The 17535-nt window shown below is 48.2% G+C and overlaps 1 protein-coding gene across 3 annotated transcripts; it reads left to right on the forward strand.

The window, feature by feature from the left end:
- The first annotated feature begins 1232 nt into the window (after nucleotides 1-1232).
- GIP (gastric inhibitory polypeptide) lies at nucleotides 1233-12621 on the forward strand. Of its 3 annotated transcripts, none has more exons than XM_084749966.1 (6): nucleotides 1233-1252; nucleotides 3876-3983; nucleotides 6546-6692; nucleotides 7796-7885; nucleotides 9876-9977; nucleotides 12497-12621. In XM_084749966.1, the coding sequence occupies exons 2-6, from the start codon at nucleotides 3898-3900 to the stop codon at nucleotides 12504-12506; spliced, it is 435 nt and encodes a 144-aa protein (XP_084606092.1). In that variant the 5' UTR covers nucleotides 1233-1252; nucleotides 3876-3897; the 3' UTR covers nucleotides 12507-12621. The 3 variants fall into 3 exon arrangements, with proteins under 3 accessions (XP_084606092.1, XP_084606090.1, XP_084606091.1); XM_084749964.1 differs by lacking the exon at nucleotides 1233-1252 and adding an exon at nucleotides 3484-3520; XM_084749965.1 differs by lacking the exon at nucleotides 1233-1252 and adding an exon at nucleotides 3545-3700.
- Nucleotides 12622-17535: the final 4914 nt, after the last annotated feature.

Genomic DNA, 17535 nt, shown 5'->3' on the forward strand with positions numbered 1-17535 from the left:
AAAGAAAAACAAAAACAAAAACAAAAAACTGGGTATGGTAGTGCACACCTGGAATCCAAACACTTGGGAAGAAACATATTGAAAATCAGAAAGGAACCAGGCAGTGGTGGCACAAGCCTTAAATCTCAGCACTCAGGAGGCAGAGGCAGATGGATCTCTGTGAGTTTGAGGCCAGCCTGGTCTACAAAGAGAATTGTAGGACAGCCACGGTTACACAGAGAAACTCTGTCTTAAAAAATCAAAACAACAACACACACACATACAAAGGAAAAAAGAAAAGAAAAGGAAAGGAAAGAAAAGAAAATCAGAAAGGCAAAGACAGTCTCAGCTACACAGTGAGTTAGTTACTTTGAGGCTATCAGACCAGGGCTCTCAAACCCTGAACAAACAAACAAAATGGAGACAGAGGCCCGTTTCTGTATTGCCAGGGCTAAGAAGGTTGAGGCAGGAGAATTACCACAAGTTTGAAGCCAACCTCACCTAAACAGTGAGCTCCAGACCAGCCAAGCCTACAGACAAGACCCTGTCTCAGACAAACAATCAAAACAACAACAATAACAACAAAGAAATCGAGCCGGGCGTGGTGGCGCACGCCTTTAATCCCAGCACTCACTCGGAGGCAGAGGCAGATGGATCGCTGTGAGTTCGGAGGCCAGCCTGGTCTACAAAGCGAATCCAGGACAGCCAAGGCTACACAGAGAAACCCTGTCTTGAAACAACAACAACAAAAGAAATCAAGGGGAAACTGGGCTGCAGAGGCTGACAGAAGGGGCGGTAAGGAACCATCCCAAAATATGTCTACAGACTTGGCTGGCTTTGGCTCCAGATTCTAGGGCCCAGAGAATGGTGTCTCCCCCCCCCCCCCCCCCCGCCCCAATACCCTCTGTCTTCAGACAGAAGTGTCCAGGCTTTGATAAAAACCCCACAAGCCCATTAACTATGTTACTGGGCAGCGTGCAAGCTCTCAAGCTGCCCCCACGCCTCCCCTCCGGAAGTTAAATCTGCCCTAATGTCTAATCCCAGCCCCTTGGTAGCCGGGAGACGCAAGGCAAAGCCTGCTCCCGGGGGAAAGTGGCTGCCTAGATGAGGAGTGATGGCTGAGTAGGTGGCCTAGGTTTCCAGGAGGCAGAAGTGAGCAGTCTTTCCAGTCCAGCGACCTCTCATCCCACTGCCGCCCTTAACCCAAGCCTGGATCTTCCACCGAGGCCACCAGAGTCACAAAGTGACCATGATTAACGCCCTGGGGCTATAGGTAGGAAGGGAGCTTGCTGGGTTAAGGGTTCCAAGGACCAGGCTGAGTGAAAGAGTGAAGAAAGAAAGGAAGGGCCCAAGAAAATGGTGTCTGAATCCTGTGGCCATAGCAATGACCTAAGCACTTGTGAAAAGGCAAATAAAGGTTTTCAAGGGTCTCTTGGACTGAGGGGAGGGGGCGGCGGGGACAACACTGAACCCCAAGAAACCATAGTATGCTGAGAGATGGTCCCAGTGTCATGGCTTCTTCCAGAGACTGATTGACTGATAAGGGATAGGAGGGCCTGATTCAGGACTCAGAAGAATGAGGTGGCCTCAGGGGGCCTGTGAGGAGAAAGGATGTGATGAGATGACCAGTTTGTGCATTTGAGAAGGGGCCTGGGTTGTGTTTGAGAGAGGGGTTTTGATGCTTTGTTTATTTAGTTATTTAAAGTGGGACTTCTGAGACAGGGTCTTTTTTTTTTTTTTTTTTTTTTTTTTTTTTTTGGTTTTTTTGAGACAGGGTTTCTCTGTGTAGCCTTGGCTGTCCTGGACTCGCTTTGTAGACCAGGCTGGCCTCGAACTCACAGCGATCCGCCTGCCTCTGCCTCCCGAGTGCTGGGATTAAAGGCGTGCGCCACCACGCCCGGCTTCTGAGACAGGGTCTTGATTCTTTTCTTTTTAAAAAGAATTTTGCTTTTTGAAAAAAAATTTTTTTGTCTTTTGCTTTTGTTTTTTTGAGACAGGGTTACTCTGTGTAACCCTGGTTGTGCTGAAATTTGCTTTGTATAACAGTCTGGCCTTGAACTCTGAGATTTCCCCCTGCCTCTGCCTCACAAGTGCTGGGATTAAAAGTATGTGTCACTGCCACCACCCAGCTTTTTAAATTAAAAAAAAAAATAATAATACTTTCTTTTCTTTTCTTTCTTTCTTTCTTTTTTTTTTTTTTTTTTTTTTTTTTTTGGTTTTTCGAGACAGGGTTTCTCTGTGTTAGCCTTGGCTGTCCTAGACTTACTTTGTAGACCAGGCTGGCCTTGAACTCACAGCGATCCGCCTGCCTCTGCCTCCCGAGTGCTGGGATTAAAGGCGTGCGCCACCACACCCGGCTACTTTATTTTCTTTTTAAAGATTACTTTAGAAAAGCCTGGTGCAGTGCTGCAGGGGCAGAGGCGAGTGGATCACTGTGAGTTCGAGGCCAGCCTAGTCTGCAAAGTGAGTCCAGGACAGCCAGGGCTATACAGAGAAACCCTGTCTCAAAAAACCAACCAACCAACCAAACAACCCTTCCCTCAAAAAAACCCAGGTGGTGGTATGGTGCACGCCTTTAACTCCAGCACTTGGGAGGCAGAGGCAGGCGGATCGCTGTGAGTTCGAGGCCAGTCTGGTCTACAAATCAAGTCCAGGCTACACAGAGAAACCCTGTCTTGAAAAACCAAAAAAATAAAGTAAGAGAGAGAGAGGAGAGAGAGCGAGAGAGAGCGCGCACTACTTCAGTTGACCCCCTCACCAAGGTCACCCTTTCTATACAGGATCCAATAGGAAGCAAGGCAAGAGCAGAGAGCCTTGTGCCCAGAAAAGGAGAGGAGAGAGAAAATGGGGTGCTCAAGCCACCCTGCCCACCAGGCAAGCCCCAGATAAAACTAGAGATACCCAAATGTTAATCACCCATTAGCACAGTCCAGATGGAAAGGGAACCACCATCATTAGGTAGACAATGGGCTCCATTGGGCCAGAGCAGTGGGCTTTTAAGCTTCTGAGATAAGAGGCTTTCAGGGTAATCAGTGGGTCTGTGGTGCCTGCATATAAAGGAGCTAAGGCAGAGGGCCCTGAGGCAGGATCCTGAGAGCCAACAGGTGGGACGAAGGGACCTCAATCTGCCCTCCTGGGAGAGCTAGGAGAACAGTGAGGTAAGAGATGCCGGGAACAGCCCAGGCTGCCCTGGAGGAAGTGGGAGGCATCCTGGCTCCTTACTCAGAAGATAGTTTAAACAGATTCTTAGGAGACCAGGTCTCGTAGCCTTGGGCCAGCTCTCTGGCCTTTAGGCAGAGGGAGGAAGGTTTCTCAATGCTTGCCCTCTGCTATCTCTTCCTGAAGACTGATATGGGTCCAGACCCCAGGAGTTCAGGTGAAACCTTAAGAACTTCTGAGTTGAGGTAGTTAATTAAGCCTGTGGGGGAGGGGGAGAGGATGGGGGGCGGGGGACGACTGGGCAGGATGGGCTCCCTGTGTGGTTTTCATTTAGGGGAGGGAAATATAGTGACTGAGTAACAGCTTAGTTGGCAGCAGGAAGGTGGGCTGCTCTGAACTTTGTTAGGGCTTTAAGGGGATAATCTTACCAAAGCCTATCCCTGTGATGTCTGGGCGAGAGCCAGGAAAGGAGTTCCCACCGCCTAGGCCCTGGCTGCTTTCTTCTTCCTAGACTGTCCATCCCACACCCGGCTCTGCATCCACAAAGCAGGATCAGCTCTGGGTCAGGGCTGCATGTCTCTCCCAGTAATGCCTGGCACCCCCTGACTTGCTCCTATCCCACCTCCACCCCACCCCCCACCCCCACCCCAGCTCTCAGCACTTGTCAGCCCAGGCTCCAGCATCAAGTGGTCTCCTGGGTCCCTGCTCAGTACAGTCCTGGCCTTTTTCTTCCTCAGCTCAGGGACACAGTATAGGAAGATGGTGGCTATCAAGACCTGTTCTCTGCTGCTGGTGCTCCTGTTCCTGGCGGTCGGGCTGGGAGAAAAAGAAGAGGTTCAGTTCCGGTAAGAGTGGGAGGAAGGGGCTGGAGAGATGGCTCAGCAGTTAAGAGCACTGGCTGTTCATCCAAAGGTCCTGAGTTCAATTCCCAGCGACCACATGGTAGCTCACAACCATATGTAACATGATCTGATGCCCTCTTCTCTCTTATGCTCTGTTCTGTCATGCAGGCATACATGCAATAGAGTGCTTATATATATATATAATAAATATTAAAAACAAGCCGGGTTGGGGATAGGGGTGGTAAGTCTGCAGCCTGGGCATGCAATGAGGACAGAATTAGGGTTATTTATTAAGAACTGTTTTTGGAGCTGGGAGTGGTGGCACATGCCTGTACTCCCAGCACTAGGGGAGGCAGAGGCAGGTGGATCTCTGGAGTTCGAGGCCAGCCTGGTCTACAAAGGGAGCCCAGGACAGCCAAGGCTACATAGAGAAATCCTGTTCTGGAAAAACAAAAACAAAAGCCCCCCCCCCAAACAAAAAATGATAGCATAGAGAATTCTTGCTGATGAGAGAAAGGCTGTGGTTAGCTAGGTCGGTGGAAGGACTTTTTGGTGTCTGGGAGTCATCACTGATGCATTCACTCAGCTCTCATGGGAACCTCCTGTGCACCAGGCACGGAATACATGTGAACAAAGGTCCAAGATGCCACCTGCCTTCAGTGCGAACAAGAACCAAGGCAGATGCAGAAAGGAACCACATGAACTTGTTACAGGGGACTGTGGAGCCAAGTCTAGACAGTGACGGACGGGGTAATGCCGAGTGTGGCAGCCTGCTCCTGTAACCTCACACTTGGCAGGTTTGAAAGTTTGAGGCTAAGCCAGGTGTGGTGGCGCACACCTTTAATCCCAGCACTAGGGAGGCAGAGGCAGGTGAATTGCTGTGAGTTCAAGGCCAGCCTGGTCTACAGAGTGAGTCCAGGACAACCAAGGCTACACAGAGAAACTCTGTCTCAAAAAACCTAAAAAAAAAAAAAAAAGAAAGAAAGAAAGAAAGAAAGAAAGAAAGAAAGAAAGAAAAAGTTTGAGGCTAACCTGGGCTGCATACCAAGACCAGAGTCTGGAGAGAGAGAGAGAGAGAGAGAGAGAGAGAGAGAGAGAGAGAGAGAGAATACAAATAGGACTTATTTCATGGGGCTGTGGTAGAATAATTTTACTTACTAAAAGTCTTCTATAGACTGGGGTGTAGCTCAGTGGTAAGACATTTGACTAATGTGCATAAGGCACTGGCTCAGCACTCAAAAAAACACAAACCGGGGCTGGAGAGATGGCTCAGCTGCTATGCGCACTGGCTCCTCTTCCAGAGGGCCTGGGTTCGACACCCCTCACCCACATGGCAGCTTGCACTGTTCGTAACTCCAAGATCTGACACCCTCACACAGATATACATGCAGGCAAAACATCAATGCACATAAAATAAAAATAATAAATTATTTACAAAAATACAAACCAAAGAGGCTTATACAGTCCTCAAGTCATACCTAGTAAGCACTTTCCATAACTTCACCAAGTAGTGTTATTGTTGGTGTCCTTTTATCAAGACAGGGTCTATTTATGTAGCCCCGGGATAGTTTAAAACTTTGTTACCTGGAGCCAATGAAATGGCTGAACAGGAACAGTCTCTTGCTGTCCACTGATGCAAGCCTGACAGCCTGAGTCCAATCCTCAGACTTCATGAAAAGGTGGAAAGAGAGGAAAAAACCCCACAGAGGCGTCCTCTGACCTCTGCATGCACTTGGTCTTGGGAAACCCTTCATAATAGTGAAAAAAAATTTTTTTCAGACACGGTTTCTCTGTGTAGCCTTTGCTATCCAAGACTCATTTTGTAGACCAGGCTGGCCTTGAACTCACAGCGATTCACCTGCCTCTGCCTCCCGAGTGCTGGGATTAAAGGTGTGCGCCACCATCCCCACCTCGATTAAACAAAATTTAAACAATAAAACTTGAGATCCTCCTGCCTCCACCTCCTGAACACTGAGATCTCACTGACATGTACTGCTATACCTGGCACTGAGTTCATTTGTTCTTTCTTTCTCTGGGATGGAGCTTGTGGTAATTGGTTGTCTCCTTCCATCATGCAGGTCCTGGGGATTGAACCCAGGGTGTCAGGCACGGTAGCAAAGCCCTTTATTTGCCAAACAGTCTCAACAGCCCCTGAGTTCACTATTATTATTATTATTATTTTTTTTTTTTGAGACATGGTCTTTCTCTGTAGCTCTGGCTGTCCTAGACCAGGTTGGCCTTGAACTCACTGAGATCCACCTGCCTATGCCTTCCAAAAGATGGGATTAAAGGCATGTGCACCAACGACCCACTTATTTCATCATCATCATCATCATCATCATTATTATTGAGATGGTATCTTGCTATATTGAATAGGCTGGTCTTGACCTTTCAGTAATCCTCAGGCCTTTTCCTCACAAGTACTGGGATTACAGATGTGCACTCTCATGCCCAGCTATAGTCACTTTATTGTCGCTGACTACGAACCAAAGAACTGAATCAAGCAATATGATTCTCCTGACCTTCCCTTCACTGCTATGCTGGTTTCTACCTGTCACCTCTCAGATCCCATGCTAAAGTTGGTGGCCCCCGACCTCGGGGCCCAAGGTATGCAGAGGGGACTTTCATCAGTGATTATAGCATTGCCATGGACAAGATCCGTCAACAAGACTTTGTCAACTGGCTGCTGGCTCAGAAGGGGAAGAAGAGTGAGTAAGTAGCCCCCTCCACCCCTCCTGCCTCCTGCCAAACTCTGCTATGCTCAGGCCACCTGCTAGGTGACCACATGGGCTGTGAGGCCCACAACTCCACAGACACCTTTCAATAAGTGAGGTTGAGGAAAGGAGATGGCCATGACTGGGGCCCTGAGACTGATGGGCAATGGAACAGTCTGGTACAGGATCATTTCTCCCATCCTTTGCTATTTTTGTTTTGTTTTGTTTTTTGAGACAGGGTTTCTCTGTGTAGCCTTGTCTGTTCTGGACCAGGCTGGCCTTAAACTGACAGTGATCTGCCTTCCTCAGCCTCCTGAGGGCTAGGATTACAGGTGTGCGTCATCGTGCCTGGCTCCATCCTTTCCTCCTCCTCCTCCTTTTTTAAAGATTTATTTGTTTATTGCATATACAGTGTTCTGCCTGCATGTACACCTGCACACCAGAAGAAGGAATCAGATCTCATGACAGATGGTTGTGACCCACCTTATGGTTGCTGGGAATTGAACTCAGGACCTCTGAAAGAACAGCTGGTGCTCTTTACAGCTGAGCCATCTCTCTAGCCCCACCTCCTCCTCTTCCTCCTCCTTCTTCTATTTTGGCTTTTGGAGACAAGATTTCTCTGTATAACACTGGCTGTCCTGGACTCGCTTTGTAGACCTGTCTGGCCTCGAACTCACAGAGATCCGTCTGTCTCTGCTTCCCAAGTCCTGGGGGTTAAAGGTGTGCGCCACCAGGCCAGGCTCTATCCTTCTAAGGAGAGGAGTCAGACGGAAGTGTGGAAGACCCAGAGGGGTCCACAGAGGTCTGGGGATGAAGGTGGGAGGAAAGGGGTTGCCTGTTTGTGGTGGCTACTTCAGACTGTGGAAATAAACCACCACTGTGCCTCTCCCAGCCCTGTCCACTGCTGTTTGGTCAGTCCGGTGGACTGTAAAGAGCTGTCAGTGATGGAGGCAACTGAATACAGGCAGTGATGGGTGGGGGAGCGGAGGTGTCTGTCGCTCCTATGCTTGACACACAATAAAGATTTCAGTGTCCCTGGGTGGGGGACTCAAATTGTCCCCTCCAGACCAATTCACGCCTGAATCATCTTCATCTCACCAGCTGGAAACACAATATCACCCAGAGAGAGGCCCGGGCCTTGGAGCTGGCAGGCCAATCTCAGAAGAATGAGGACACAGAGGCACAGCGGAGGTGAGGCCACTGTGGGGAGAGGGGAGACAGAGCCTCCTGCCCGATGGTGTCACTGCTCCCACTCTCACGCTGCAGAGGAAGGCAGGGACCCCGTGATAGGCACCTCTTTGTCTAAGAGCTCAGAGGAGGGGCTCCGGAGAGTAAAGTCCTGCAGGGTCCCCTGAAGGTTCCCAGGATCTGTGCCTGAGTGTGTACATGGATTCCCTGACTCAAGGAGAGCAGGAAATGGGGCAACAGCAAAGGGGATGTAGACCGAAGCTGGCTTCTCTCCTCCTTGCCGAATCTCCGGAAGGTTGTGGAGGAGACCACTGGGAGAGCTGGGCATCCTCCCAAAGCCAGCCCCCTGCTCTGTGAAGAAGTGATGAGTGTGAGGCTCAGGGAGGTTCTCTCTGGGGTCGCATTCTCAGAGACTTTCCCAGGTGAGTGAGTGGGTGAGCTGTCTTACTGCCCTGCATCTTTGTGGTTGCTTTTGCCTGGACTTTGGACCCTGTATTCTCTGGGTAGGCAGAATCAGGCAGGGCCCAGCACAAAAGAGGTTTGGGATCTGAGAGAGGAGATAACCCAGCGGCAGCAATCTGTATTGGTTCCCTCGCTCTTTTGTTGTCGTTGGGTTTTTTTGTTTGTTTGTTTGTTTGTTTAGGTTTGGTTTGGTTTTGGTTTTTCGAGACAGAGTTTCTCTGTGTATCCTTGGCTGTCCTGGACTCACTTTGTAGACCAGGCTGGCCTCGAACTCACAGTGACCTGCCTGCCTCTGTCTCCCAAGTGCTGGGATTAATTGGTTTTTGTTTTTGAGACAGGGTTTCTCTGTGTAGGCTTGGCAGTCCTAGAACTTACTCTGTCGACCAGGTTAGCCTTGATCCACTTGGCTCTGCCTCTGGAGTACTGTTAGCATTAAAGGCATTCACCACCACCCCCCCCCCCAAAAAAAAAGTGGGGCTGGAGAGATGGCTCAGAGGTTAGGAGCACTGGCTGTTCTTCAGAGGGTCCTGAGTTCAATTCTCAGCAACCACATGGTAGCTCAGAGCCATCTATAATGAGATCTGGTGTGCAGGTGTGCAGGCAGAACACTGTATACATAATAAATAAATAAATCTTTTTTAAAAAAAGGCATTCATCACCATTGCCCAGCTTTTTCTTGGCAGGGGTGGGTGGGGGGTGGGGGAGGCGGGGTTTCAAGACAGGGTCTCTCTGTGTAGTCTTGGCTGTCCCAGACTCACTCTGTAGACCAGGCTGGCCTCGAACTCACAGTGATTCACCTGCCTCTGCCTCCCAAGTGCTGAGGCGTGTGCCATTACACCCGGCTCTGCCCAGCTTTTTCTTTTCGTTTTTGTTTTTCAAGATAGGATTTCTCTGCCTTGGCTAGCCTGGATTTGCTTTGTAGACCAGGATGGCCTTGAATTTACAGAGATCCACTCGTCTCTGCCTCCCCAAGTGCTGGGATTGCAGATGTGTGCCACCCAGTCTGGCTTTTTAAATTTAAATTTGAGGGGCTGGAGAGATGGCTCAGCGGTTAAGAGCACTGACTGCTCTTCCAGAGGTCATGAGTTCAATTCCCAGCAACCACATGGTGGCTCACAACCATCTATAATGTGATCTGATGTGCATTGTATACGTAATAAATAAATAAATCTTTTTAAAAAATTAAATTTAAATTTGATTTAATTTAATTTTATGTGCAATTGTGTGAGGGCACCAGATCTCCTGGAACTGGCGTTACAGACAGTTGTAAGCTACCATGTTGGTGCTGGGAATTGAACCTGGGTCCTCTGGAAGAGCAGCCAGTGTCCTTTACTACTGAGCCATCTCTCTAGTTCCAGCTCCCTAGCTTTTGACACATGCTTTAATCCTAGCACTCCAGAGGCCCAGGCAGAGGCAGAGACAACCCAACTTGGCTTACATAGCAAGTTCTGGGCCAGTCAGGGCTACAGAGTGAGACTCTGTCTAAATAAAAGCAAAGCACCTTGGCTCCTGCAATCTGTTTCTTTTGCAGTGCTTTGCCCAAGGACCCCAGTGCAGAAGATGTGCTGAGGGACCTTCTGATTCAAGAGCTGGTGGCCTGGATGGTGGACCAAACATCGCTCTGCCGACTCAGGTGGGGAGCATGGGGGGCATGGGGGTGACGCAAGGTTGTTAGAAGTTTAGGCTTCCAGGTGACACGTATTCAGATTTGTGTGTGTTTTTGTATGTCACTGTCTGCATGCAAATAGACTTCTTGTTAGGAACTGAACCCAGGGCTTTGCAGTTGCTAAGCAAATGCTTTACCACTGAGCCATATCCCCAGTCCTGCTTGCTTGTTTGCTTAGCCCAGGCTGGTCCAGTGTTCCCTGTGTAGCCCAGGTTGGTCTCATACTCACGATTCGCCCGGTACTGGAATTACAGCTGTGTGCCATTGCGTGCCCCGTTGTCCCTAGTCCTTGTTCACATCTTTGTCACAGGACACACTGGCAAAGTACTTACCCTTTCAGGACCTCAGAATAGTCACTACAATCAGGTCTGTTATGGGGTGTGGGATCTCAGGACGGTTGGCTAGAAACTTGAGTTCAGTCTACATTCGTGAGTTCTAAGACAGCCAGGGCTACATAGGGAGTGGTAACCTGTCTCCCAAATTAAAATAACTAAAACAGCAAAGCCAGCGGTGGTGACACACATCTTTGATCCCAGCGTTCGGGAGGCAGAGGCAGGAGGATCAAGGCCAGTTAGGTCTGTAGAACAAGTTCCATCATGAGAAATCCTGTCTCGAGCCGGGCGTGGTGACGCACACCTTTAATCCCAGCACTCGGGAGGCAGAGGCAGGCGGATCACTGTGAGTTCGAGACCAGCCTGGTCTACAAAGCGAGTCCAGGACAGCCAAGGCTACACAGAGAAACCCTGTCTAAAAAAAAAAAAAAAAAAAAAAAAAAAAAGACACTCTAGCCGGGTGGTGGGGGCACACGCCTTTAATCCCAGCACTCAGGAGGCAGAGGCAGGCGGATCGCTGTGAGTTCGAGGCCAGCCTGGTCTACAAAGTGAGTCCAGGACAGCCAAGGCTACAGAGAGACCCTGTCTCGAAAAACCAAAAAAAAAAAAAAAAAAAAGAGAGAGAAATCCTGTCTCAAAGACACACACACACACACACACACACACACACACAAACGCACACACACACACGGGAAAAGAAAGGAAATTACAAAATATGTGGTGTCACTTATATAATCCCAGCACTGGGCTAGAGAGACGGCTCAGTGGTTAAGAGCACTTCCAGAGGTCCTGAGTTCGATTCCCAGCAACCACATGGTGGCTCACAGCCATCTCTACTAGGATTTGATGCCTTCTTCTGGCAAGCAGGTGTACATGCAGATAGAGCACTCATATAAATAAATAAATCTTAAAAAAATAAAAAATACCGACACTGCAGAGGTAGAGGCAGGAGGATCAAGATCACTCTTGGCTAACGATTAGTATTTTAGCCGCAGACTAGTCCAAAATCAAACCAGACAGCCGGATGTGGTTGTGCATGCCTTTAATCCCAGCACTCAGAGGCAGAGGCAGGTGGATTGCTGTGAGTTTGAGGCCAGCCTGGTCTACAAAGTGAGTCTAGGACAGCCAAGGCTACACAGAGAAACCCTGTCTCGAAAAACAAAAACAAACAAACAAAAAGAAAAAAAAACTCAGAAAACCTATCTGAATAAACCAAAAAAGAAAAAAGGGTGGGGGAAGGAGAGGTTTGGAGAGACGCCTCAGAGGCTGAGGTGCTCGCTGGGTTCCATTGCTTGCGCTTATGTGAAAGTCCCGGTGTTGAGGCAGATGCAGGTAAATCACTGGGGACTGCCAACCAGTCCAGCTGAGTCAGTGAGGTCCAGGTTCATTGACGGATCGTTCCTTAAAAAATAAGGTGGGAGCCGGCTGCAGTGGTGGGGGCATCTTTAATCCCATCACTCTGGAGGCAGAAGCAGGCGGATCCAAGACCGGCCTGGTCTACATAGTGGGTTCCAAGACATTGAGAGAAATTAGTGAAACCTTGATTTGAAAGAAAGAAAGAAAGAAAGAAAGAAAGAAAGAAAGAAAGAAGGTGGACGGAGGCTGGAGTGAGTTCAGTGGTTATGCACTGGCTGCTCTTCAAGTGCTCTGTCCTGTTCCCAGCACCTACATGATGGCTAACTGTCATCCATAATGCCAGTTTTCAGGGCTCCACAGGCCCTGTATGCACATTGTGCACATACGCACATGTGGTCAAAGCACTCAAGTATATAAAATAAAAGGAAATAAACTTAAAAAAAATTAGGGTGGACACCAACTTATAGCCTGTACATATATGCACAGACACATGGGTACACATGAACATGTACACACACACACACACACACACACACACACAGAGAGAGAGAGAGAGAGAGAGAGAGAGAGAGAGAGAGAGAGAGAGAATGTGATTAAGCCAGTGGAGATGACAAATATCTATAGGAAGGTGGGGAGCTGTCTCTGTACTCGTGTGAATGATTTTGACTACTGATCAATCATTAAAAAGGTTGTTTGCATGTAGGAGTTGGCTTATCTATGCCTGGAAGCCAGGATAAGCTTGCTGAGCTGACACCCTCCTTCCCACCCCCTCCTTTCTTGTGTCTCCCCCCTCTCCAGGTCTCAGTGACTGACTTAGCCCAGAGCAGGACTGGACTCTGACCTTTGCTTGCTCAGCTCCTGCTTCCGCCCTGGTCCAAAGTCTCTGAGAGAAGCAAACCAATAAAGTCTTGAGCTGAAGTTAACCTTGGTGTCCTCCCGTGAAAATTCATTCAAATGTCAGCTGAGCACTCACGGAGCATGGCTGTGTGTATCTTGGGTGTGTCCATGGCCGCCCCTACAAGCATACTTGGAAACTCAACCTAGACAAGACAGATACTGACAAAGTCACTGTATATAACACGGAAACAAACACACACAGTGGAGCCAGGAGGTGGTGGTTCACGCCTTTAATCTCAGCACCTGGGAGGCAGAGGGTTTGAGACCAGCCTGGCCTACAAAGTGAGTGCAGTACAGCCAAGGCTACACAGAGAAACCCTGTCTTGAAAAATAACCAAAACAGGGCCGGAGAGATGGCTCAGCGGTTAAAAGCACTGGCTGTTCATCCAGAGGTCCTGAGTTCAGTTCCCAGCCACCACATGGTGGTTCACAACCATCTATAATGTGATCTGATGCCCTCTTCTGTTCTGTAGGTGTACATGAAGATAGGCCATTATATGCATAAAATAAATAAGTTAGAACGTGTCTTTAAAAAAAGAAAAAAGAAAAAGAACTAAAACAAACAAACAAACAAAACAAAACAAAACCCGAAGGAAACAAAAAGAAAAGAGGGCCGGGCGTGGTGGCGCACGCCTTTAATCCCAGCACTTGGGAGGCAGAGCAGGCGGATCGCTGTGAGTTCGAGGCCAGCCTGGTCTACAAAGTGAGTCCAGGACAGCCAAGGCTACACAGAGAGACTCTGTCTCGAAAAACCAAAAAAAAAAAAAAAAAGAAAGAAAAGAATAAAGAAAAACAACAACATAAGGGTGGTGGTGGCGCACGCCTTTATTCCCAGCACTCACTCGTAGGGAGAGGCAGGTGGATTGCTGTGAGTTTGAGGCCAGCCTCGTCTACAAATGAGTCCAAGACAGCCAAGGCTACGCAGAGAAACCCTGTCTCAAAAAGAAAAAGACTGTATATTCAATGAGGACTGAAGTTGTGTGTGTGTATTTGAGACACTGTCTCATTATGTATCTCTGGCTGTCCTGAGACTTACTATGTAGACCAGGCTGGCCTTAAACTCACAGAGATGCTTCTGCCTGTGCCTCCAGAGTGCTGGGATTAAAGGCTTACCCTATCATACTTAGCCTAAGACTAAAGTTCTTGAAGGATTTGAAAGAGCAAGTCAGAGAATCTACTTGCATTCCCAGACTCTGGCTCACACTGAGGATTATAGTGAGTTGCACGGATGAAGTGGAAAAACAGAAACTGTCTGGTGACTTCTGCAGGGCTCCAGGGGACAGATGATGTTGCTGGAGAGATGGAAGTAGAGAAACCACCCCGATGTGCACCCCTTTATCCTTTTTTTATTTTATTTTATTTTAGCGTGAGGGTGTCAGATCCCTTGGAACTGGAATTACAGACAGTTGTAAGCCGCCATGTGGGTGCTGGGAATTGAACCCGGGTCCTTTGGAAGAGCAGACAGTGCTCTTAACCACTGAGCCATCTCTCCAGCCCCCCCCTTTATCCTTTAAAGCTACTGCAGTGTAGACGGGGGCTTCTCCCGATGGCTTCTCCTTTCCCACTTTGGTTTCCTGCCTGGAGTGCTGTCCCCTCTCTTCTTAATCACTTTAGCAGACCACGGTCTAACTCACCAGTCAGCTCATAGGTCACAGGCTAAAGCCACTATCCAGATAATATCTGACATAAAAGCATGTGGCCAGTAGAAATTACCGTTGGTTATTATATTTCTTACACTTGAGTCAAATATTGTAGTACACGTTTTGAAAAAAATATTTTATTTATTTACTTTGAGACAGGCTCTCACTATGTAGCTGTAGCTGATCTGGAACTTGTTGGACAAGGCTGTCTAAGGTGTGTGTGTGTGTGAGAGAGAGAGAGAGAGAGAGAGAGAGAGAGAGAGAGAGAGAGAGAGAGAGAGAGAGAGAGAGAGAGAACACACATGCAGTGTTGAAGGTAGAACGCATTGAGCATACTATGCAGCGCCACGTCTCAACTGCCATTTCTATTCCCAGAATTGAATTGAGGCCTCCTGCTTTACGATATCTGGACTGCAGCTGACTTTAATTTAATTTTCTTTCTTTCTTTTTTTTCTTTTTTCCGAGACAGGGTTTCTCTGTGTGTATCCCTGGCTGTCCTGGACTCACTTTGTAGATCAGGCTGGCCTCGAACTCACAGGGATCCACCTGTCTCTCTGCCTCCCGAGTGCTGGGATTAAAGGCGTGCGCCACCACACCTGGCTTACATTTTCTTTATTAATAGTATCGAGTGTTTATCATGTGTGTGCATAGGCATGCTTGCACCACACTGTGTACAGTTAGATGACAATTTGAGGGAGTCTAAACTCAGGGTCACCAGGCTTACATGATAAGTGTCTTTGCTCCCTAAGTCACCTTGCTAGCCTCTCAGTTGACATGTAAGTTTTCTTTTTTGTTTGTTTGAGTTTTTGGTTGTTGTTGTTGTTGTTGTTGTTTTTTTTTTTTTTGAGACAAGATTTCTTTATTTAGCTCTGATTGTCCTGAAACTTAGTCTGTAGACCAAGGTGGCCTGGAACTCAGAGATCTGCCTGCGTCTGCCTGGCAAGTGTTGGGGTGCCTGGCTGACTTTTAAGTTTTCATGCATCTTTGATGATATTGTTTGTTCCCTTCTAAACTTCTGCCATTTCTGAAGTGTGTGCCATGCAATTACGAGACAATCCTTGCTTAGAGGATTATTCACTTTAGTCATTTTTCCCTGATGAAGCCCCTTTTGGCAATGCTACCCAGGACCTAGGCAGCGGCTTATGGCTGAGCTACACTTTTCTTTAATTTTTAAAGATTTATTTATTTAAGTATACAGTGTTTCACCTTCATGTATGCCTGTCTACCAGAAGAGGGCGCCAGACCTCACCGTAGATGGTTGTGAGCCACCATGTGGTTGCTGGGAATTGAACTCAGGACCTTTGGAAGAACAGGCAGCGCTCTTAACCACTGAGCCATCTCTCCAGCCCCTGAGCTACACTTTTCATCCGTGTTAAGTAGTTTTTGTATGTGTGCCTGTGGGGGCATGTTTGCATGCATGTGGCTGCACTGGAGCTCTTGTGGAGGACAGAGAGCAACCTTCAGGCGTTCTCTCCTTCCACCGTGTGGGCAGGCTGCAGGATCCCAATTCTGGTCACCAGGCTTGGCACCAAGGCGCGTGCCTTTGGATGCTGGGGCCTCTTATTATTACTGTTTTAAGGAAGCAGTTAAAAGGTATTAAAAATAGATTTTTATATATTAGATTTTTGTGTGTCTCTGTGCGTGCGTGCATGCTTCTGTTGAGGCAAGAGGACAGGCTCAATTTTCATTTTTCAGAGCCAGCCACCTTAGCTTTACAAAAATTTAGCCGGACTGTGGTGGCACACACTTTTGATCTCAGCAACTGGGAGGCAGAGGCAAGCGGATCTCTAAGTTCAATGCCAGCTTGGTCTACCAAGAGAGTTCCAGGAGAGCCAGGGCTACACAGAGAAACCCTGTCCTGAAAAAAAAAAGATGCTGGGTGTGGTGAAACATGCCTGTAATCCCAGCACTCGGGGAGCCAGAAGCAAGTGAATCACTGAGTTTGAGGCCAGCCTGGTCGGCAAAGTGAGTCCAGGACAGCCAAGGCTACACAGAGAAACCTTGTCTCAAGAAACTAAAGGCCCCCTACCCAGATCTAGCCAATGGACAGGACATTCTCCACAGTTGAGTGGAGAGTGGGGTTTGACTTTTACATGAATTCTGGTGCCCCATATTTGACCACGTCCCCTGGATGGGGAGGCCTGGTGGCACTCAGAGGAAGGATAGCAGGCTACCAAGAAGAGACTTGATATCCTATGAGCATATACAGGGGAAGGAGGTCCCCCTCAGTCACAGTCATAGGGGAGAGGAGAAAGGGGAAAATGGGAGGGAGGGAGGAATGGGAGGATACAAGGGATGAGATAACCATTGAGATGTAATATGAATAAATTAATAAAATACATTAAAAAAAAAGAAACCAAAGGCCAGGCATGGTGGCAAATATCTTTAATTTCAGAATGCAAGAGGCAGACGCAGAAGAATCTGTGTGAGCTCCAGGGCAGCCTGGTCTACATAGTGAGTTCCAGGACAGCCAGGGTTATTGTCTCAAAGACAAAACAACAAATAAACTTATGGTTAAAATTTTGAACTGGGCCGTGGTGGCACATGCCTTTAATCTCAGCACTCGGGAGGCAGAGGCAAGAGGACCTCTGAGTTCTAAGGCAGCCTAGACTACAGAGCGAATTCAGGACACCCCCTCCCCCACCCAAAAAAACCAAAAAACAAACAAAAACCCCATAACAATTTGAATTTGAGTCAGATTGCCTGACTCATAACTAAATTCTGTTCCTTGCAGTTAAGTACTTTAAGGCAGATTCCCATCGCTTGTGAAATATAATATCAACTCATGAATTTGAGGGTTTCTTTAAAATAAGTATAGATCAAGGCAAGTTGTGCAGTGCGTGGCACAGAACCATCAGTGCTGCTTTTTCTTCTATGATTTAGTTTTATTATTGACTTTTGATCACGATGACACCCTCAGCTGGCCGTGGTGGCACATGCATTTAATCCCAACATTCGGAGGTAGAGGCAGGAGATGTGTAAATTCGATGCCAGCTTGGCTTCCATAGTGATTTCCAGGCCAGCCAAGGATATATAGTGAGATCCTGTCTGGAAAAAAAAAATGGCACCTTCCATGGCCAACCACAGCGCTTGGTGATGTCCCAGAAGCAGCAGAACACCAGACGCCCACCTTGGTGGGATGCATGGGGAAATACAATAGGGAACGAGGTTCCCGCCTTCTATGCCCTTTGGGCTCCGTGGAACGTGGCCCCCAGCAAAGGCGGGGCAGGGACCCCCCGCAAGACACTCTTAGACCGGTCGCAGGAAGTGAATCGGGAAACTTCTTCCGGCGCGTTCGGA

This window comes from Acomys minous (genome assembly GCF_964271855.1).
Source record: "Acomys minous genome assembly, chromosome: 12".
Lineage (NCBI taxonomy): Eukaryota > Metazoa > Chordata > Mammalia > Rodentia > Muridae > Acomys > Acomys minous.

What these genes read in the sequence shown, in the direction of transcription:
- GIP (XM_084749966.1), top strand. Translation starts at nt 3,898, where the DNA reads ATGGTGGCTATCAAGACCTGTTCTCTGCTGCTGGTGCTCCTGTTCCTG. An exon ending in AAAGAAGAGGTTCAGTTCCG is followed by an intron (nt 3,984 to 6,545) that starts GTAAGAGTGGGA and finishes GTCACCTCTCAG; the next exon opens with ATCCCATGCTAAAGTTGGTG. An exon ending in CAGAAGGGGAAGAAGAGTGA is followed by an intron (nt 6,693 to 7,795) that starts GTAAGTAGCCCC and finishes TCATCTCACCAG; the next exon opens with CTGGAAACACAATATCACCC.